The following is a 24,271-nucleotide window of genomic DNA, read 5'->3' on the forward strand; positions in this document are numbered from 1 at the left end:
CGTACAATACCTTCCTTCAAGCACAACGGTAGAACCGTGCTCTGATACCAACTGTCACGGGGCTAGTCTTTCGACCCGTGCGGCACTTAGACAACCTTCACTGGAAGTTGCTAAGTAAGCCTAACTCGTATGAAAGGAGGATGCTTGGCTAAGAAGAGGAAAGGGAAAGCTTGAAGGCAAAGGAGAGTAGAGAGAGAATGTGAGAGTTCTATAGCTTTGAGAACTCAAGGATGATTTACAAATGAGGAGGGGTGAGGTATTTATAGGCCTCCCCTTGGATCTAGAATGTTCCCACCTCCTTAATGGACGGTGGAGATTAAATCTATCCTACGGTTACAATTGATTCTCTAGAATTCTCTTAACAAATATCTAGATATTTTAATGGAAGAATCTAGAGACAATATTAAAATATTGAGGCTAGAGTTGTGTAGGCTTCTCTAGAATGTTCTTGCACTATCTAGCACTCTTAAGGTTAGCTGGGAGCCTTCTGGAGGGTTCTGGAGCATTCCGGACCTCTTTAACCTTGTGAAAAATGACGAAACGTGACAGATCGCCTTAAAATCTTGCTAGTTATTGAAGTAGGCCTAGCCTTGGTCATATATATAGGTTAGGGTTGACAAATCTTAAGTGTTCATTTGGCTATCAGAGTAGCATATAATAGATGATGAAGAATCGCCTAGAAAATCCTCGAGTTTTGTCACTACTAGTCTTGATTTTGAGGTCCATGAAACATATGTAAAATCCCAAAAAACAAAATTTCTTTTCCAACCAAGATCCCAAAAGCTTACCATTTAAAGAATAATCTATTTAAAAGACAAAATCATAGTTTTATAGTGTATAGAAGCACGAGATACTATTTGTTTGGAAAATCAAAGTTTTATTATTATATTTTAATTTTATATTTTATTTTATGTTATGTTTTTTTGTTATTTTTATAATACTTATTTTTTCCTACACATATCTAAACTGCTAAAAATAACAGATAATCTATATTTTAATTTTTATATATAACCATTAAAAATATAAATATTTAATAAAATTAATATATGTTTGATGTAATTAAATGTATCAAGTAAAACTAATAAATCAATTAAAAGATAAATAATATTAAAATAATATATATTTATTTACAGTTAAAATAATATATATATTTAAATAATGATATTTTAAATTAATTTTATTTAAATTATTATCAATAATCCTTTGGATATATATTGAAATTGTTAAAGTCATATTTTTTATTTTAAATAAAAGATCACATGGTTCAAAAAGGAACTGTGAGACCTATCTTATATTTTATTTTATTTTTTAAATAAAAGGTCCCACGGTTTAAAAAGGAATTGTAGGATTGCCAAAATTTTTTCAAATAAAAAGTCCCATGATTCAAAAAGGAATTGTAAGATTGTCAAAACTTCTTGAACTTTACACAAGTTCTAGAGTTGTCAGTCAGGAACCCACAGTTCTTGATTGAACTGTGGGAGAATGTCATTTATCAATAAAGGTTTCATGATTTTGATTATACCATAGACAATATAACCCATAGTTCCCAAATTACTATGGAAAAGTATTTCTCACAATTGAAATAGCCACATTTTGAGTAAATTGTAGGATTTTTGCATTTCTACATGCTTTTTTATTGTAGTGATAGGGGAAATGATGATGAATTTAGTTTTGTTCTCTCTTTGATATTGTGGTTGCTTGAATAGGAGAATGAGGTATTGTGCATGATTCTGGTTTCAATTTGAGCTTTTAACAATGGAGGAACTTGTAATCTTTCAATTTGAGTTTGACTGAGGTCGATGCAGTGATTGAAATTTAGCTACCCAACTTTGCTCGACTTCTTGGTTTCTTTCTCTTAAGTTATTAATCCACATCATGGCCAACAAGTTCTCTAATGTTGGATTTGTCAAAATTGATATGGAAATGATGGAGATGAAGCCAACAAGTTTGTTTGAGATGATGACGGAGATAAAGCTAGAATTGGCATCTTGGAATGAGAAAGAAGAAAGTAAGTTTAGGTTTTTAGCTTTTATTAATAAATTGTCCAACTTAGCATTCCATATATGGTTAAACTTACCTTATTAGTAGTCAACATCCATCAAATTTAACAGTGGGGCAATATTACACTATTTTGGAAAGTTCTAAGGAGACATTACTTTAAAAAAAGTTTAGGATACTAAGCACCCTTTAAGGAAAATTTCATAATATTTTTGCCCTTTAGTACTAACTAAATTTTTAGAAAAAACTCAAATAAGTCTATCACAATTCAACAGCTTGCATGTTACTCTTACTTGGTATGTTGCAAGTGTAAACTGCCATTACATATGCTTATGTTATGTTTTTGTAATATATACTTGATAGAAGAAATAGAGAAAATATCACACAAGGATATACCCTAAAAAGTTTTTAGGATGCGTTTGGATATATGTATTTGAGTTGAAAATTTGAATTTGAAATCTCATAGTTAAAATCTCACATTTGATATTTATAAATTCTAAATTCTTTGTTTAGATGATATAAAAAAATTTAAATAATAATATTAAAATACTTTGTTTAGATCTTAAATAAAATTTTAAATTTTAAATTCTACGTTTAAATTTAAAGGCAATTTGGATGATGTCAGAGATCCAGTCCTAATAAAAGTCAACACTCCGATCCTAATCAGGGGTGGCGATCCGATCTAGATCAACAATGATAGTCTTATTTTGGTCAACATCGGCACTGATCCTAAACAACACCTAATAATTAGCAAAGGATAATTACAATAGTCTTGGATGACGACACCATAACATTCCCTATTAATAGCAGCATTTAGCGTTGGACAATAAATGTGGATGGATTGAAGATGATGACCATAGAATGGTTTTGGATAGTGATGGCCACGGTGAACTAACACATATTGGATGTGATAGACTAGCATTGGATGGTAGTAGCAAACTGACATTGGATGACAGCATTGGACATGAATCAAATGATGACAATGATAAAAAACTGACATCGGGTGAGGGAGGAGGGTGGTCTCAGTCAACATTGGCGATCCAGTCACAATTTTCATTAGTGGTTCAATCCCAATTGTCATTAACAGTCCAGTCTCGATCAAAGCCAACCATTGGATCCCAGTTAAAGCTTGCCATTCATTCCCGATAGTCCCTGACAGTTTGGTCTGGTTGGCATCGGCCATCCAGTCTAAGTTAAACCCAACCATCTTGTCTCGATTAAAGCCTATAGTCTAGTCTTGATTGACACCAATAGTCCAGTCCCTATCAAACTCAACCATTAGTTTCCTATTATCTTTGGCGGTCTGGTCTCGGATGGCATTGGCTATTCGATCCTGATCCACCCCAACTATCCTATCTCGATTAAAGCTAGCGGTCCGCCCTAACTATCTTTTCTTCATTAAAGTCAACTTTTTGGTCCCTATTAGCATCGACCGTTCAGTCCTGGTCATAGCCTGCAGTTAGGTTTAGGTCAGTGCTAACAGTATGTTCTCGATGGGTACTTGCGACCTAGTCTCGATAGTCGCCATTACTTATCCTAGTTGTCGTTGACGTTTCAGTTTGGGCAGCGCTAGTGGTCTGGTTTCATTTGGCGCCGACGATACAAACTTGGTGGGTGGCATTCATGCGATCTAAGCCAAAGTCACTTGTCTAATCTTAGGCGACTCCAATAGTCCAGTTCCTATCAATGTCAACAAACAGGTCCCCATCAACACTAGTGGTCTGGTCTCAGTCAACGCCTACATTTTGGTCCTAGTCATTACCTACGGTCTTGATAGATGTCGACTCTGTGCAGCGATGTCGAAGTGAAGAATGTAGTGAAGTTGACAAACAAATATGAAGAAAGAGAGAAGCTTTCATTAAAATTTAAAATAAAAAGATTTAGAAAAGATTTAAAATTATAAAGGGATTCAGGTAAGATTTAGATGTGGATTTCGGTTAAATTTAAATTCACACATTTTTAATTGTCCATATAATGAATTTGGCTCAAATCCAAATCCATATATATCCAAACATAACATAATATCAAAGAAGGAATTACCTATCTCAAAATAAGTTTTTGCGAGAAAAAAACTAATTACCCTTAAGATTTTATGGATATATAAATAAGTCATCCATTCAAGTTTTGACAAGTAATTATATGTAATTAATAACAATCCATTTATAAAATGAACAAATTGCAAAAACTTATAACACATGTTTAATTGTATAAGTGTTAATCTTCTATAAATAAGCACTCATTTGAATTTTGATAACTAGTTATATGTAATTAACAATGACCTATTAAATTATTAAACTTTTGGGGTTAGAAAATCTTATTTTTAGATAGGCACCATGGAAGTGAAATTTCAAATTTTTTAAGTCTTTCTTTAATATAAAAACTCTCCAGAAGTTCTTTTATGATATTTTCCCAAATAAATACTCCCTTCATTAATGCAAGACAAATAATAGTAGTTTTTCTTAATATAAAGTAAAATTGGAGTAATTAATTATTTTTTTTATAATTTTACCTACTGTTTGTCCATTATAATTTCAATCCTTATACAACTATTTTTTAATTTGAAGTATACACTTTATCTAGTTCTAAATATAAGACCTGGTTGAAATATTGATTATGATATTGAATATAAGACTTCAACTTTCTTTTTCTTCCTCATTTAATATTTTCCCCTTAATTATTCTCACTAATTTCACTTATCTCCCTCGATCTCTTTTTAACACATTTCAATGTTTCATATATACCAATGACAATTGAAGTAACCAATTCAATCAATTTTCTCAACACTCGTACATTAGCAAACCAGGTCTTAATCTTGTATTCAAGACCAAATGAGTAACATTTAACATTATCAAGATGAGTGCATAAGAATTACTTCAAATTTTTGTCCCAAAAAATTGATTAAGGAGTGGATGGCGAGAAACAAATTTATCTAAAAAGAATTATATATAAAATTCTTTTTAGATTATATATTATACTTTTTTAAAAAAAAAAAATACATAGCTCATTAAGCACTCCCTCTGATCCAAAGTATAAGTAGTTTTTGAGAAAAATTTACATACCAATAAGATACTCATGCACATAAAAATATATATCTTTTTACCCTTATTTTTAACTATCAATGTAGTCTAAAATGAGTAAGGCACATTTACACAAATATATAAATTAATAATATAAGGGGTAAAGTAAAAAAATAATTTTTTTACATGTATAAAATTGCATATATTTTAAATTGAGATTAGTTAAGAAAAAATGCTTATATTCTGGATGGGAGGAATAGTTCAAAATTTGCGTATTGTCATGAAGTTCATGATAATCCAGAATATTGAGACGGTTGACACAGGAGGCAAAGACAAGTGAGAGAGAGCAAGAGACCAAGAACACGCAATAATCCTCACACCCCACATAGGGACAATCTCGTAAATAAAGGCCACCAATTTACAAATCGGTAATTTCAACGGTCCATTTTAATTTTACCAGAGTTTTACTTACATTTACTAGTCAACATGTTCATTTTCACCTTTGTCCCTAACCCTCGCGCCGCAAGTTTTTAACCTCCCTCTTCATGGACGACCTTTTCACCGTCGGCGATTTCCCTTACCACGTGGCTCCATTTCCCGATACCTCTGACCTTCTTTACACCCATCCCACGCCGTCTTTTCACCATTCTGACGTCACCGACCATCGTCGGCTTCCCAATCCCCCGCCGCAGAAGCTCCGGCCCATCCGGAGCCTCGACCGGTCTTCTTCGCCGCCATCGCTGCTCGTAGAGATTCCTGAGAATGGAGGGCTCGCCGGAACGTCTCACGATGTGGGTTACCCTTGTCAACAGCCAAGTCAGAACCTTGTGTTGCTGGATCGGCAAGTTGAGTCTTGCGAGGAGCTGAGGAAGGAAGCTTCCGATGACGGTGCGGGAAATGATTGCCTTCAGACGGATACTCCGGCAGGGCTCGGGCCGAGTCATAGTTGTGAGTTGAAGCAGGAATCTGGGTGAGTTCTGAATTCAATCCCTCGAATTTTCTGGTTTTAAAATCTTCTGTATGATTGCGTTTGTTTACGCGCCTTGGCAAATTGTTTATTTTTTTTTTCGCCTCATTTTTATATAAATACTTTTCGCAGCCTTTTCCCTTGCTTTTTGCTTCATTATCTTATTATTATCTCTTGCAGTGGGGCAGAGCATCCCAACAAAGTGTCTTTGAAAAGTTGCATTGTAATGCATGGTGCTTAACTGCTTATCATTATTTTTTATTTTTGTTAACTGAGAGTTGAAGTTATAAGAACTAAGAATGTTAATATGATGTAATTCACAACGATAAATTCAAAACAATGAAGAAATTTGAATCATAACCGCATACCCAAATTTTTTTTCACCAGTAAAATTGACTTGTGTATCTTGTTGTCTAGGGTTCAGTGCTTACTTTTTTCCTATGTAAATTGAAATGTAATGCACAGCACGCACGAGCTTTGGTTAAGAAACTTAGCTTTCCTGTAAACAAAAAGTCCGATTTCACACCAAACGGTTTAAACAGTGGATAATTCAATATCTAAAGTCTAACTGTTTACAGTATGGATGGTGTATATCCCTTGTCATAATATAATTTACAGGAAAAAGAAAGAGAGAAAAAGAAAAAAGAACTGAAGTTTGAACTTACCTTGTGTGTTCTCGAGTCATTTGTAGGATATTAGGATATATCAGTGTTGTTTAGCATAGTGGGGACTTATTTATGATGCATTACAGTTGAGGTAAATGCAAATAGCAACTAGGCAGTTTAGCATAGTGGGTTATCATAATTGGGTCAACATCTATCATATAGAATATGGATGCCCTGTAACTAAGCTGGGGGAAGAATCAGGCGAAACTGCTCTTATCGCTATCCAGGTGTTGCATCTGACCTGTTATTTTAAGCTGTTCCTCTCATATTGCAGTTCATCTTGGGAAGATGACGGTGATGATGATTCATCTGAAAGTGTGGAAGATCGTGGGTATGGAAAGAAAAGGAAAAAGACGATTGCCAAGTTTGAAGCTTTTCTGGAAAATTTGGTGACGAAGGTGATGGAAAAGCAAGAAAAGATGCATCAGCAACTGCTGGACATGATAGAAAATAAGGAAAGGGAAAGAGCAGTGAGGGAAGAAGCTTGGAAGCAAAAGGAGATGGTAAGAATTAAAAAGGATGAGGAGGCCAGAGCTCAAGAAAAATATAATAACCTAGCACTCATATCATTGATTCAGAATCTACTGGGCCATGAAATTCAAATCCCCCAACCAGCAGCAACCAGTGCAAGAGACGATGATGAAGGCGAAGGCGAAGCCAACGTCCCAAAAGATTTCAAGAGTGATCAGAGTAACAACAGATGGCCGGAAGCTGAAGTACAAGCTCTCGTAACTCTCAGGACTTGTTCAGAGCACAAGTTTCAAGGTATAGGATCCAAAGTATCTGTGTGGGAAGAAATATCTAAAGCAATGAACAATATGGGTTACAATCGCTCTGCAAAGAAGTGCAAGGAGAAATGGGAAAACATCAACAAGTACTATAAGAGAACGATGGAGAGTAGGAAGAAGAAGCGACGTCTAAATAATAAAGCTTGCCCATACTTTGATGAGCTTGACATTCTGTACCGAAATCGGCTGCCTCATATTGGGAATGCCTTTAGCGATACCTCAATGTCCTCAAAGACTGAAAAGTAATAACGTTAAGAGTTTGTTCTCGGAAATATGGTGTTTTCCGAAGTGTACTGCTATTTCATATTCATTCAGCCACGTATTTCTGGCCATAATCTTGGTAATGAATTTGAAGTTGGAAATATAATATTAGTCTGAGCTTTTGCAGTGACTATTCATTTATCCCCATTATAATATATAAATGGTATCCCCATTATAATGTGAATCTATATCATTGATTTTTTGAACTTCAGCAGTCTCTAAAGACTCAGAACTCCATCGTATGGTCCGTGATGCTGTCTTCTTCATTCTACTTCTGTATTTGATCCACATTGTTCCTATAGATTTGACCCAAAAAACCCATACTACCTTGAAGTTTCATGCTCAAGAGTTAGAACTCAAATTTTGAGAAAATAAAAAACCCGAAACTTTTGGCCCAAAAAATACCAAAACCTTTCTCAAGAACAGGTCTAAAATTACTTGCTACTTATGAGTACCAAGTTAAGATGCCAAGCATAAATTCATCTTGCACGCTGTACCAAAATTGCCTGCCTCCTCCACAAGATAGGCTCATTCTTTTTTAATTTTTTTTGGGACCAAAAATAGGCTCATTCTTGAGCTTGACAGGACCATAATTTAGATAATTTAAACATGTTCGAGTCCTGATTCAAGATCGTCTTTTGTTCCAAGGGGTGTGGCGAACCATTTGTTTATTTTAATAATAAATAAAGAAAATTAAAATTGTAAACATTTCTCAAGGGAAAATGAGACAAGGGTAAGGGAGAGAATTGTAATGAATTTGATTTTTTTTTTTTAAAAAAGAAGAAATGGAGTTGCAAAATTTTAATAGAAAAAATGTTAAAGAAAATGATAAGAAAATTTAATTAAAAACTTTCAACCACATTTCTCCATTAAAAAACAAAAATTAAGCTCATTACAATTTCTCCTTCTCTTTTCCCCCCATTCCCCGGAACCAAATCATAAAAAATCACATAACTTGAAGGGATCCAAATGGACCGCCGAGGGACCCACCAAGCACCGACTCGTGAGCCAAACGCAGCAGCAAACAAGATTAAAAATTTATGCTTAAATCATCCCTTTCATGGATGTTAAGAAAAGTACGACTATGCTAAGTACAATTATTCCCACGTATAGGTATAGCTAGCTGTACACAAAGCCCCACTTATCATATAAATTAAATTGGACGGGAGAACGACACCCTCATGAATCATAAGCTAAGCTAAACAACACCCTCATGAATCGTAAGCTAACAAATACAAGATGGTCATTAACCCTAAAACCTAAATGCCCTATCATTTTTCACTCTAGACGTGGGAATGGTTGTTATTTTACATTCTACAGGGTGACTACAAGTGTGGTAAAGTTATGTGGTAGTCATCTTCATTCAAGCACCCATCTGTATTTGTATTGAAACGACTAAAATGTTGCACAGCTAAAATCCTCACCGCTTTTGGCCTGAACTCTTCTTCCCTGTGCGTAGCTTCCATTTGCTCTGCAACAGTCAAAGTACGAAGTTACAAATGTTACAATTTTTAGATAAACAAAATATGCATCCATCTGTAACTTACGCATAATGCAACTTGCAATAAATTTTGCAACAATATTGATGAGAAAATTAATATTTTGGTCCACAAATCAACTTAATGAACATAAGTTTGAAAGTCTCATTTCAATCCTGTGGCTCCAAGGAGCATTTCATCTTCAATAGCATTCTCATATTAAACCCCTTGACACGTAATTAACATAAACTGAAGTCATGGCTTGACAAGAAACCTGTGTAATTGTTAAAGGTCTGTTTGTTACTAAAACATGGAATGATAAAGCACCGAAAAATTTGGTGCTGCCACTCCAAGCATATACCATAGCATGTTTTAAGTACCAGTTAGACATTGTCCAACCACAATAGTTTCATGCCATGGCATGTAAAATCTGTGTTAATGACGTATTAAGGGGTTTAACATATGAACCAAAATAGAAATAAAATAACTCTTTGGAAGACTAATTTTTGGAGGACTGGAGAAAGTGCATTTCAGAAGAACCAAGATAATAATTCAATCAGAAAGGGTTAAAAAGAAAAGTGTGAAAGGTCAAGCTCTTTACTAGAGGTGCATCTTCTGAAATCTCAGCATTCCCAACACCATCAAGACTTGATGACTCTTCATGTGCTCCGTCCATTTCTTGGGGACCGCTCTCCTCCAAATAATTGTTTCCCTGATTCCCTTCAGAATCGGATTCTGCTTCTCCATTTGCCTTCTCTCTCAAGGATCCACTTGATTCGTCCAATTCTCTCTCTTCTGAACCACTCTCTTCTACATTTTGAACACCTGGGGGGGCAGTCTCTCTATCCTCATAAAGTCTTTCAGCATATTCCTGCTTCTCTTCATCAGAATCTTCTTCCATATAACTCAAGCTCTTCTCTTTTTGAACCTTCTTCCCTCTTGAAACATTCTTTACTTTCTTTTTACCTTTTTTGACTTTTCTTATTACTTCATCTGATATTTCAGCCTGCTCCCCTTCAAAATCACCTTTCATAGAAGAAATAACAAATGAGAGAGAGAGAGAGAGAGAGAGTGAAGCGAAGCTTAGATTTTGTTCCATATTGGGATAATTCTAACGTCAAGAATCCATATTTACTTTGACTTGAATGATTGTATCTGTTAGTAACGGTAAGACACTAATCTTCCTGCCACAAACATGTACATCTAAAGTCCTAAACATGCAGTCACAGCACAATCCTCCTTAAAAAAATAATCACCTGTAAACATGCCCTCAATTGACATACAAGTTCACCAATCAAATTTGCAAGTGAGCAGAATATCAAATGTAAACAAATCAACATGACTGCAAGGAACCCTGAAGATATAAACCTCCGATTCAAGTGACAGCTTGAGCAGTAGTTTAAGTTTAATTTCATCTTATAGAAGTGTCTTCTATTTTTAAATAGTAAATCACGTGTAATAAAGTCCTGTTCAGCCTGATCTAGTTATTTAAAAATAAAAATATGGTTTAAAAGAATGGTATATCATCTTTTCTGGTGCCAATGCAGCTAACAAAAGAAAGAGCTGACATGGAAATTTTTTGCATGAAGATTGATTTGTCTGTAATAAATATAATTAAAAACAGATCAGTATGACTACAGTAACTTCTTAAAGGTCATAAATCATTAAATCCAAAGGGAAATATGTTTGATGCATTGATCAGCATCACATAGAAATGATCTGAAGACAGATGAAAATCAAGGCAGTGAACAAACAAAGCATATGTCCATATTTAGTGCTCAATTGTGTCTTGACAAGAATTGCCTCCAATAGAAAGATACTCGTAGGCAACTGAAAAAAAAAAACAAAAACAAAACATATTCTCTAATGACACAATACCTGAGTCCATCTCATCAGCTTTGGATGTCATGGTTGTTTCAGTACTCTCTTTAACATCATCTCGGTGAAAATCAGTTTTTGACTTGCCTTTTTCTCCAGGTGTAACATTCTTTCTTGAAGATTGTTCACCATTAATTCTATATAAGGTGAACAAACTAAAATGACTAAGATATAAAACAAAATAACAAATCTCCAATAATAATCTAAGCTTTTTCACTCACATCGTTTTTGCTTTTTTACTCTGTGAACCACTAGGGCTTTTACGTTTCTGTCCAGATGACCTGTAAAACACTCAAGAAACTCAACCATCCAAAGGAAGATAGCTTTCTCATAATGGACCATAAGACCACAAAGGAAGGCGAGTACCAAAAAACATAACACTCGATTAAAAGAAGAAAATCATATTCAAATTTTTCCATAATGTAAAAGAGTAAATTACACTAACTCCCAGATTTAATTAAATTAAACTTAATATCCACCTTGTTATAAAAATTACGCTTGGCCCCCTTCTTATTTATTCTGTCAATGAAGGTAACTTTCTACACGGTATTTACTTCCAAAAACAAAAGTTAACTGTCTTTACTGTTATATCCATAAATTATAATCTCATTTGGAACCATAACATCAACTTTGCTGTCTTTGCTATCATATTCACTTTTTTGCAAAAAGTTACCTCATTTAGCATAAAACAAATTAGAAGAAAGATTTTTGTAACATATGTATGTATGTATGTATGTAGCATAAAACAAATTAGAAGAAAGATTTTTGTAATGTATGTATGTATGCATGTATGTATGTTATCATCACATCACAAAAGACAAGGGAATTTTTGGAATAAGAGGGGTATAAGTATTAAGCGTAATTTGGTCAACACTTGGCTTAATATACTCATATCATGCATTTTTTTATAATATATAACCATAAAACATGTCAAATAGAAATCTTATTAATATTAAAACTATCCTGTGGCAGGAATACTTACACCTGAAGTGAAGAAAGAGTTTTTGAAGATTTTATCTTCTGGAAAGGCAACAAAAGAAGCATCAGACTTCAATCATAACTAATTTCATTCAATGGAAATAGAAAACTATAACTGTTCCACAGAAAGAAAGAATGATGATATAAAATGAGACCTTGGCAGATTTGCGACCCTTGTCAATAAGCTCCCAGCGCTCCTTTTCCAAACGGAGAACTTCCACATCCCCATCATCATATAATATCTTTGACATGACATGAAAAAGAAAATTGCATCAGGACTGCAAATGGGTGGCCACAGTAAACACGTCAAATCATAAGTTCAGCATCATCCAGCTTACCACATGCTTCCCTTTTTGTGAATCATACGACTTTATAGTGCCTTCATAGAATCTAAAATACATAGAGGCAACCGTAAGCACTCAATATTTCTAAATTAAATTAAATTTATAAATTGAAACGAGAAGATGTCAGAGATTTTAGAATCATGCCCCCAGGATTCAAAGACATGCAAAGAACAAGTTAGATGATAAAGAGATGCTGCTTCTCAATCCAGAAACAGAGAGATATTAGCATCAGTTAATAATGAGAAGATGAAGCGTGGGACAAAGAATAAACAAACTAGGAAAGCAAAACACAAGAGGCTTAGCAAAAAATCACAGGGGTCACCACGCAGCCATATACAGAGAATATGATCATAATGTTCAGAACTAGAAAACCATGTTTTTGGTTTGTTTTCCTTATAGAGAGAAAAAAAAATAGCGTCCAAGCTTGTTCTTTTTTCTTTTAACGCAACCAGTCTATTGACTTCATTGTGGACACTTACTGCTTATCCATAGGCCACCAAACTTTGATTCGGCAACCAATCAGGTCTTCAGTATCAATTTCACCTTCCTTTGTTGTACACTGTGCAAAGGGAGAAGAGGAAGCAATTACAGGTTCAACTAACCAAAGATTGTGGGTATAAAAAAAATCCACATACAGCACAGAGATACCACTGGTACGTTGATTAAGAAAGGTGTCAAGGAAGTTTACCTTTGCCAGTCCTGCAATACTTTTTCTTTTCTTCTTTTTAAAAGACCCTGGGGAAGACTTGGCATTTCTGCTAGAAGCCTTGTCAGTTTTCTTTAGCTTATCAGTGCTCTGCAACAGAGGCAGACAATAAGTAGAAGAATACAAAATTGAAAACTTACAGTCAAATATTCTATATCAGCACAAAAGCTACTAGACAGTAAGATTTGACCTTCAAGTCACGCTCATCAGATTTGTAGGCCTCATCATCATGATAGCTGTCAGAGAACTTCCTTCTCTGCTTAGTTTTGCTCTCCGTATCAGGGATAAGTTCTGCATCAGAGGGTAATTTGGCTTCTGAAACTGTCAGATAAGCCTTTGAAGTGCCACTGGACAATCTCAAACTTCTAGGAGTAGAAGAAGACCTTTTGCGCTTAGGCACTTGGATAGGTGTTTCTTCACCAGATTTTCTTTTTTTCGTCATTGCATGAGCTGAACCTTTCTGAATTTTCTTGCTCAAAGGATCTTCACCACCATTACTCGATCCAAACTTAGCAGACATTCCTAAGCTATCTAAATTGATTTGTCTGACCATTTTTAAGATATCAATATCATTTTCAGGCTTTTTCATTTCACCCGGTATAGGCTTGTTCTTTTTCACTTTCTTTCCCTTGGTTCCTCGAGATTTTAGGTGCTTTACAATTTTTCCAAGAGGCACTTCACTTCCATCCTTTTCACTGTCCTTTAGAACATCATCGTCAGCTAATTCAGATGGACCCTACCATATCAAAGAATCACTATCACTTAGATCAAGAAATAAATGCATACAAAATTGCCATGCAGCATTACCCTTTGCATTAAACATACCACTTCTAGTTCAAGCGATTCAAAGTGAGCCAACACGCTTTCATCCACCAACCAAGTTTTCATTTCACTAATCTGCTTCAAAAATCCAGAGGCGTTAATGAGCACAGCTCTACTGATCTTCCCAGTGTTAAATTCCAAGGCATAGGCTAATTCGAACTGAATTAGCTATTGGGCTAATCAGAGTAGACAGGTCTTATAAAATTACAAGTCATAAGATAAGCTAATCAAAATAGAGAAGCAATGATGAATAAAAATCCAATCTCAAGCCCTGTTCATTAGAGACTGGACAAAACTTAAAGAGTCACATCCACCAAGCAGTATGATGCTAATTCCAACTTAAATAACGAGGAAGTCTTGCTATAATGAAACCACACCAGATTATCTAGCAAAGCTTTAAAATGACATAAATTCAACTAAAAGCATCAACTAATATATGTTTATAAGTTACCTGACATATGAGCATGCCAGCAATTTTCGGGCTTAGTCTACCTATTTTTAGTAGATTATGTCTATCCAAGAATTTTCCACAAATTAGCAATACCACAGCAGGCCTTGTTTGTCTAGAAAAAAATTCCTCACACCCAAGATGAAAACAAAATAATTTCAACAAAGAAATACCATACCAAAGAGTCATCTCCTTCCTTCTTTTCACATGCCTTGTATAGCATTGAGGGCAGAGAGACTGAAGTTGCCAATCCTTCCAACTTGACATCCTGCTGAACCAGTCGCTTGGTGATTGCCAACCCAAGGTCACAAATAGCATGAGAATTCTGGAAATTCATTGATCACAATAGTAAGGCTCAAATTTTATATCACTTAAACTTTTGCATTTATCAGTTACAACTATGTCAAATATAGTAATGATATCAATCCTCAACCTTTGACTTTGATGCATCAACTATATCTTCAGAGAGCTTGATACTTTGAAAGATAGAAGTAATAGTGGATATAATCTCCTTCTCTTTGTTAATAGTTGCTTCTGACTTGGCATCTTCATCTCTATGTAGTAGCATCGACAGAATTAAGTGCAACTGCCTGAAAGTTTAGAACATTATAAATACATAGGGAGTAGGCATTCTCAACAGTTCCCATATAACAAAGCGTACTACCATAAATATACATAACAAACACCATACAGACACTATAGTATTCATAAGTATAATTCAATAAAACCAACAAATGTTAATGTCAAGCCAACAAAGAAAAATACGTGCAAGCATAAAGATACTTGAGTGTGCTAGGAGAGAATAAGATGTGCATTCGCATGAACAATACACCTCTCAGGAAAACATATTTTCCCCACATAAATGAACGTGCAGAATATAAAGTCCGCATGAACTTCCCATAGGATGTGAAAAAAATCTTCAATGCTAACAGGACATAGCTATGCCTGACATGAATGAGTCATAACTTCAGTAGTAGTACATAATACATGAGAATTAATAAAACAACGTTGATAAACAAGCACACAGATACCTGCACTGAAAGTGTTCATTTTATTCAAAAAAGAAAATGCTAAATTTCTCATTTGCACTGCTCTTTTGAATATATATATATATGTATGTATGTATGTATGTATTTGGTTGGGGTGGGTGGACAAGAGGGGTGTTATATGAGCGACATGGTACCTGTATAAATTATCATATGTTTCAACGCCCTTACACTCATCAACATTGGGACATGAATTGTGTGCAAGTGCATGGACAATGTATGGAAGGATGTATTCAGGGTAGGTGACAGTGGAATTCGTATCAGATTGCACGGATTGTTGCCTAGCCTTAGATTGGTGAAGCATTTGAATAATGTCAGCCAAATTCTGTTTACCCTGTGCGATGAAAAAAGAGCTATCATTAGAAGCCCAAGCATAAAATGAAATTTTGGTTAGACCAAAAACAAAAAATTTTAGAAATACAAAAATGATGTAGCTAATCTTTCAAAACAAAATTACCTCTGCAAACTCATCTGCCTTGGATTCAAACATGCTGAGTATAAAGGCACAAGAATATTTGGCTTCCAAAAGCCTGTCTTTTATATATTGATGTATTTTGCTTAGGAAAATCTTCTTAGCTTGAGGGAAGTTAATCTGAAAGACCAGATGAAATCAAAAGGAAGCAGTTACTTCCACATTTAAATCAAAACTGACAAATTAATTTTACCTACACAAGTGAATAGAAGTAATTCATCTACACATTTAAAAAATAATCGCTCAAGGAGGAACTACTAGCACCAAAGGAACCTACCTTAGATGTCCCCAAAGTTAAGTAGAAAAGATCGACAGGTATCTTGTGATCCCACTGCCTTGACAAACGAAGAACTGCCTTTGCAGATGCCAGTTTCAAATGAGCCTTATCAACAGAACTGTAAGAAGGCATTAATGAGGGAATAAATTTATATCTAATATAGAGTGGGAAAAAAAATCTGTTCATTGCCAAATATATTGATTTTAAAAAAATATACTTCTATGAAGTAGATATACCTTGACTGTATATCATTAGATATTTCACCATAAGTTAACACGTTCTTAAGGATATCCAGAAGACCATCTATACCAGAACGAACATGAGCATCTTTAACTGGCAAGTAGCTCTTTACTAAGGTTTTAATGCCATATATCTGCAGCAATAAAAGAGAAACGGAGGAAGCGGGGGGGAATAGAATCAACTGTCATGTAGCAGTAAATTTATAAGCATTTTCCAAAGTACCACATTATTGATGCAAACCCGTGTATTCTTAATTCAAATATAGAAAGGACTACTCTTCCCACCAACCTTCAACATGCAAAGATCACTTTGATCATCCCAAGATACTGCCGCACCATCTTGTGAAACTATGAAGCGAACATGTAAATAAAATTCAGTTCTATCTAAGCTTACCTCATAAATAAAACACCATACAAGGGATTTTGAAATGCTTACACTATCACTTTTCAAAATCTTGTTTATCACATATTCTTCAACTTCACTCTCTCTAGTTTCAAAACAGGCATTGCAGTTTGTGCTATACATCCTAGAGACTGTAGTACTTCAGGAAGATGTGCTCCCTTCTCCAACATATCTACAAGCCTCTGCAAGAAAGGTGAGAATAATCAAAAAAATAGCAACAAAGAAACATTGTCTTTAAGACTTGCAAATAATCATATGGAACCTTATAGAGAACAGATAGAGACTTAAGTCCATCATCCTTTGTTATTGCAGCCAGTGCATGCACAGCATGCTTAGCCTGTCTCCGGCTACCTTCTAAACATAGTCTCTCCAATATAAGGTCTACAGAACTGCAAGAAACAAGAAGATTATATCAAATCTACAATGAAACACAGATAAACAAATATAACAGTTTAAACATTAGCACCTTGATGTTGCTGCAAGTTGTTCCCGTATTGTACCACCAGCGTTTGCCAAAATATGCAAAACACCTTCTATGATCATGTCATTGCTATCCTTAAGTAGACACACAAGTTCCTCCTCACTGCCATGAAGAAGCAATGGACAAAAACGAGCAATTATCTGCAGTTTAACCAAAGGGAAGTGAAGGAATAGAATTAGAGAAGGTAAAATCCAGTATTTTTTATTTCCATGGCCATAATCACACAGCTTAAAGCCTGCTTCACTACAAAAATGTCCAAAACATATGGGATAATTGGAAAATGGGAATGGCAAAGATCCAAGCATCTTAATTCATATGCCACTACGACCCCGCCCCTCCCTTCTTGCTCACAGATACCATTCAATCAACAGCAAGCAGAGGAATAAAACACCATTTTACAGTCATTTCAAGTAAGCAGAGGTAAAAAGATTTTTTTTTTTTGGGTACTATTTCCCCTTCCACCTACCGTGGATAAAAGCTAAGAATAAGAAAATAAATCTATATAGATTAAGAGGTAGTACTTGTGATGAAGAATAAAAATATAAATCTATCTATATTTGAGAACCATGTGCAGATAGCTAAGAACATGAGAATGACTTCTCCTACCCCCAATATATCCATGCAAGATTGTATATATTCTGCAGTATCTGCAGATTTTTTCCAACAACTTCAGAGAGAATCACTTTTACATGCTCCTTGTTGAAAAGTAAGTAAGAACATTTCACAGAGAAGTTCTTCAGGAAGTCATAGAGCCGATGTTTCTCGCCAAGTATTTTAAGCAAATCACCCTGCAAACATACATATAACCAAAATTAGTCCGTAAAGAAAAGCAAGCTACAGTTCCTTTATTTTCTTCCTCAGAATACAATCATCAGCATTGGTTTGAAACATGATTTCCAAAATGAAATATCAAATACCAATTGCAAAACTATGTCTATTGGCCTCTGATTATCATACCCGATTGGCATGAGCTTCATGCAAGCTGGTATCTGGATCAACAAGATTCGTCAAAATCTTCCAAACATTAGCATCTTTTAATTGATCAAGAATTTGGAAACTCTTCTTCGGCCTTTGCAGGGTCCGTGAATGAACGAGACATTACGGAAACAGAACATAATTTTCTTTTGAATCTCAGGAACATCTACTTCCTACATAGAAGCAAATCAGCACTAAATCAATGCCTTAAACTGATCAAATTCCTTTAAAATAGATCTCTTTATAACTGTGAAATCACTACCTGACTCATCTGCCTAAAAGACAGATACTTCTGCATCTTTGCTGTAACCTGTGGGAAAAGAGATACAGTAAAAACTGAAACTTCATTGCCAGTCAATATTGATAAGCCATGATCGACCAAGCACAAGCATACCTTTGTTTCTGCTCCAGTACCTTCCCAAGAGCTTTGACCTCCACTTTATCAAATCCAGAGAATATCTCAACCCAATGTTTAACCATATCATGAACGGAATACTGTGCCGGAAATAGGGACTCACATAGAACAAATTCAATATATCTGATGCACCACAAAATGATCGGCAGGAGTGTTAACCCGGATGCCAATATAATACTCACCCCAAAATGTCCATCTCTATCCATCGTATACTTATGGTAGGTTTGGACAAAAACATTATCTTGCCATATTCATACAAATTAATAAAAATTAAATTAAATTACAGTAATAGATGTATAATCAACACTTGTGTCATTCAAATGTAATTTTTGAAATGAAACTGGAAGTCCATTGAAGAAACTTAAAAGGTACAAATAGACCTAGAACCAGCAGCAAAGAAAAATAACAAAAACTACAATCCCTCTTTCACCATCTTCCGCTTCCTAGTTTGAAATCAAATGTAATTTTTTTCATTTCAAGTTTGCCCTCTTTGTGAGAGACAATGATTCAGAACATAACTACTTTTTCAAAGCCGATGCCCAAGAGGCCAAGACAAACGTGACATGAACTATTTACTGCTAGAATACGAAACAGCATGGAATGATATTTTATAGTTTTCAAATTAAAAAACCTTAAAGGCAAAAAAACTTCAAAAATCGTCTAGACTTCTGGATCTTCTAAAATCTGGAAAATATAGCAGCACAATATGCAGCTTTGGATTTATCAGAAAAATCTCTGAACAACAGTTAACCTTTAAAGCAACTTGGCGCTAAAAATTTAATTGACTGCTAAGAATTTGGGTAAGTTCAGGGTCTTACTTTATGTTTAAAAAACAAAACTGGTTTATGCTTCCTCTGTACATATTATTGGAAAGAAAAAAAAATCCATAGTCAAAAATTAATGATAATGATTGCAAGTAGATGATTAACAAAACTATTTCTCGTAAAGTATAAGTACTAGGCACTTCACCTAAAATCTCTGTCATAGAAACATCTGAGAATCTTCCCTGGAATCCAATCAAACTCATAGGGATTTACTGAGCTGTCAGAGCTATTCTCACAAAATACTCTCTATACCTCAGCCAATCTTTCCATGGTATACTTCTTAACAAGTAGCTGGAAAATTCAAAAGCAAAACAGGGAAGTGGAATCTTGTCAATTGAAATTAACAAACAATTATGAAATGCCAAAAAAGGGACATGGAAGATAATCAGAAATATACATACAGATTTGTCACGAAGGCGTTCTGCAACAAGTTTTCAGTCTCAAGAGGAATTGTGTTAAAGAATGACATGCAACATCACAGATAACAGCCACAACTTGTTTCCGAAACAGATTCATCAAAATCCAACAGCCGATCAGAAAAGGCAGCTAAAAAATTTGACAACATAAAATTAGCATCTTATGTTACAATTGTAAACGCATGCACACACTAACAGATTGACAGAAAGACTATCTACACGTGTTATATGCACTTACAGATTATTTGAGGGGCTTCAGCTCTAATGGATCTGACAGCAAGCAACTTTTTACATGTTCAAGAAACAGACATGCGAACCTCAACAACTCTGTCCGTCAACCTTTTCAAAAATTCTGAACATATAGGCTGCATGAAATGCTTCGGGTATAGAAGACCCAGGAAGAGAGATTATATCCCCAACCAAAACCCACGGCTTTCAAACGGGTTTCAAGTTGGTCTGTCTGCAGATATTTAAATTAACATGAAAATATATTCATCGAATGAGTGACAGTCTCGGTACATAATTTTGCATTACATAAACGATGGCAACAAGGAATTAAAAAAAGTTACTTTTAATAGTTTGATGTTAGAGATTTTTGAATTCCAATACCAAAATCTCAAAAGACATAACAACTAAGAAATAAAATATAAATTGAAACATCTTTATCACATTCACCATAGGGCTTTACTCATTTTTAAAAACCAATATACAATAAATCACTAATACCAGTAGCTCTCCTGTCACATAAGGGAGAATTCCTGAGAGCACCTGAGGAGCACAGCAATACAGATCATAAATGACTCCATGGTATTGAACTTGACTATCCACTGGCTTGCTATCACCTGACATCAACGATAGCAAATACTGTTTGATGCTGGGTTCAAGTTTTCCTGCACATTGCTGTATAACATTCATAGCCAGCTCCTTGCAGCCTTAGTAACACCCTGGAATTGATGTTCCAACAAAAATCATGTCCATATGAAAAATTAGATCAGAAGAACCAAGAAGACTCGTTGGGCAAGAGCATCAGCTATCTGCTTGTAACAGCAAATGAATTGGTACTTACATTTTTTCCTTGACCCAAAAGACAGTATAGTACATAGAAGATCTTCTTGGACATCCTCACTTTCTTCTAAAAGAACGACCATTATATTTTCCATTGAAGACAGGACACTTTCTGGATGATCATTTCTGAGTGAGAGAAAAAACGTTAGAATTACCACCATTAATCCAAGGAGAATCTTTGATCAACAAAGGGTAACAGAAAAATTTACATACAAGCTAATGTCTCACCCAATCAAAGAGAAATGAACCTCAATGACCAAAAACAAAGTAGCAATGAAAACCTAGTGTGATAAAGTTTGGTTAATACCTATAATAGTTGCATGTACGATTTGCTAAACATCTCAAACACATCATACTTAATATTATCAATTAGAAAAAAAGGACTAAACGGTACAGGGAGCAAAAACAATGAGAGGGAGGAAGCAAGAGAAAGAATAACTTCAAAGGTTATACAGAATTAATTCATCGACCAAAACATCTAATTCCTAGAAAACAAAAATGTATATCTTGTCTAATTATCTATAGATCATGCTGGAAATAACAGAATGCTTCGTGACACACCAACTTTTTTACTCTTTACGTTAAAATCCATATAACTTACAATTACACAAAGATTTCTTGATAAACTAACCTGGCAACAGCAAAGAAAGTACTGAACATGTCATTCACCAGATCATCACATTCAAGATCCAACATTACTACACATGATCTATATTTTGCAAGAGTCTCCAATATAACAACTCTCCTGCCAAAGGATGGACCACTGGTATCACTCAGACCACTAAAAGTGCCCACGATCAACTGAAAGATGTCCTGCAAAGAGAACAAACAATAAGGAAACTTAAATATAATGCCAGCTATATTGTTCTTTCCTCAACTGAACTAAATGGATAACGACAGTTTTTAAGTAAGAAAGCCCAATTTATATTATCAGATGACCTAAGTGAATTAAAGGCACCTTTAGAACATCATCACAGTAAGGGGCTTCAGGTGCAGTGATCCGAGTTATCTCACAAACACAGGTTGCAACTAGAAGTTTGACATCTCTATCTTGGTGCTTCAGCAGCTCTGGCTTAACAATGGCATTTAAAAAGGGCTTCAATGATTCCAACGTTGAAGTTGATGGTGATTGATGATCAATTCAACAAGGCATGCTGCCGCTTGCTGCATGCGGAAAAACAGTTTTTATTGGGGGGCAGAAGTGACTTAGCAGTGATTAATCAAGTATCATCAACTAGCTTTAGAAACTACAGGGTATAAGAACGCAACACTTCTAATGTTAAACAACATTATGGCACACATGGGCCATCAGGCTTTATGTGCTAATGAATGCAAAAATTTTTTTCCATCTTTGCAATGGCGCATTCATGTGCTATGAAAAAAATAGCAAACCTATCATGGAAATTCTATAATCTCATATGAGATCCATATACTCAACCACTTATAGTGAATTTGAGCAGAAAATGTACCATTTCTCATCAATAGAAAGTTCAGTGATAATCCAAAGATCCAGTAGCTTTTTAGGAAACAAACATCAGACGAATATGTCCGTAAGGGCAACTAAACAGTACAACCTAAACTTTTAATCAACTAAACAGCTTGGTAACAAGCAATGTAGAAGGCTCGTTTAGAGAAGAGAAACTTATCACATACATAATGTATTAAGACTAAGCCACAGTAACGTGCTTGGTACAATATAGACTTTTGGTGTATCCTGGCAGTCCGGTACATATCAAGGGTTATACGAACTAGAGAGATGTTGATTGATGATTCAGTTACGTCACGTGAACAACCTTTCAAACTCAACGCAAGGTCAAGATCCTTCATAAACTTGCTTCAAAATAACATGTCTAACCGGAAAACAGTAAAACCGCCGATTGTTCCTCTTAATTGCAAAAGGCGTAGCAGTAAACACCGAGTAGTCCTGAATTTTACTCCCAACACCGCGTTTAGAAGAGAAATTGGACGCATGTAATCCAAATTCGATTTTCTTAAAGACAATTTATCTTAATACATACAATTGTAATTGCCTTAGAGGACTTAGCAGTAAAATACACTCCTAAGTTCATACTTCTACACCAACCGCAATAGATTTTGCCCCATTAACCCGTTCAGAAGACCAATTCGACCAATTTCAGCTAAATTTAAATTTCTAGAAGGAAAATTAGCTTAAAACGTAAAATTGCCATTACTTTTTTTTTCCTCCTCTTCGCGCCGGCTCTTCAGCAGCGAAGCGGAAAACAAGCATACAACTAGCCCAAAAGGAGTTCCAAATTTCCATTGGAAAGCTCAATATTTTGAACCCAGTGGACGGAGAAACTGAGAGGCAAAGCTGCCAAAAATTTAGAAAAAAAGAATGCACACCTTTAAGAGCTTGACGAGAACATCCTTGGTAGAGGGCAGGGTGTCCAGCTTGGATCCCAACTCCTTCAGCCGCTGCTGGGGCTTCAGAGCCATATCGCAACAGAATAAGATATAGTTTTCTTCAGAGTTTTAGAAGCTCTTTCATGAAGCTGCTCGGGGCGTGAGGTTGGAGCAGAGAACGAGGAGAGGGGGGGGGGGGGGGGAGGAGAGAGAGGGGTTTAGTTTCGTTATCTTGGGGACTAGGAGGGGGTGTTTCGATTTCCGAACAAGGAAACGAAATAAACTCCGAATGTAAACGAGATTTAGAGTGCTGACTTCTGCAAAAGTTTTTTTTTTTTTTTTGGGGGTGGCAATTTTCGAAGGTAATTTAATTGTTTCTCATTTCCGTTTTGAGCGAGATAAACTTTTATAGTTTTTTTTGATCTAAAAATATGTAAGAGTTGTCTAATAAAAAATTTAATGAAATAAAATAGGTTCATAATTTCTGCAAAAGTTTTTTTTTTTTTTTTGGGGGTGGCAATTTTCGAAGGTAATTAATTATTTAAATTGAAAGATTTTGCACTTATGTTTCTCATTCCGTTTTGAGCGAGATAAACTTTTATAGTTTTATTTTGATCAAAAATATGTAAGAGTTGTTCTAATAAAAAATTTAATGAAATAAATAGGTTCATAATTTTTTAAAATTTGCTCCATCAGATTTAGATATTTCAATTTACATTTAATAACCATTTTTGAAAAATGTCAACTGTGATGACATGATTAAGCATTATTCCCTCCTATTTTTTTATAAGATGATTTGTAACAAAAAAAAGTGGTTCTTATTATAACGTGTTAACAAAAAGATAGAATAATCTTTTTCATTTGATCCTTACTTAATAAAGCATTGCACAGATAACTACATAATTTATTTTTTTTAATTAATTTTTAATAATGGTATAATTGAA

General features: G+C 35.0%; 1 protein-coding gene and 1 pseudogene across 1 annotated transcript; one reads left to right on the plus strand and one right to left on the minus strand.

Annotated features, from left to right (window-relative positions):
- Positions 1-5,466: 5,466 nt before the first annotated feature.
- LOC129285231 (trihelix transcription factor DF1) lies at positions 5,467-7,829 on the plus strand. Its single transcript, XM_054920821.1, has 2 exons — positions 5,467-5,985; positions 6,922-7,829. The coding sequence occupies exons 1-2, from the start codon at positions 5,561-5,563 to the stop codon at positions 7,679-7,681; spliced, it is 1,185 nt and encodes a 394-aa protein (XP_054776796.1). The 5' UTR covers positions 5,467-5,560; the 3' UTR covers positions 7,682-7,829.
- Positions 7,830-8,733: 904 nt separating this feature from the next.
- Positions 8,734-23,523, minus strand: LOC129285233 (sister chromatid cohesion protein PDS5 homolog A-like; annotated as a pseudogene).
- Between the last annotated feature and the right edge of the window lie 748 nt (positions 23,524-24,271).

The sequence above is a fragment of the Prosopis cineraria genome, unplaced genomic scaffold, assembly GCF_029017545.1.
Source record: "Prosopis cineraria cultivar Desert tree isolate PC_DT_omini unplaced genomic scaffold, ASM2901754v1 PC11, whole genome shotgun sequence".
Taxonomy (NCBI): Eukaryota; Viridiplantae; Streptophyta; class Magnoliopsida; order Fabales; family Fabaceae; genus Prosopis; species Prosopis cineraria.

Bases quoted from the DNA above. Each gene is read 5' to 3' on its own strand.
- LOC129285231 (XM_054920821.1), top strand. From the start codon at position 5,561: ATGGACGACCTTTTCACCGTCGGCGATTTCCCTTACCACGTGGCTCCA. The intron at 5,986-6,921 runs GTGAGTTCTGAA...CTCATATTGCAG, and splicing joins GAGTTGAAGCAGGAATCTGG to TTCATCTTGGGAAGATGACG.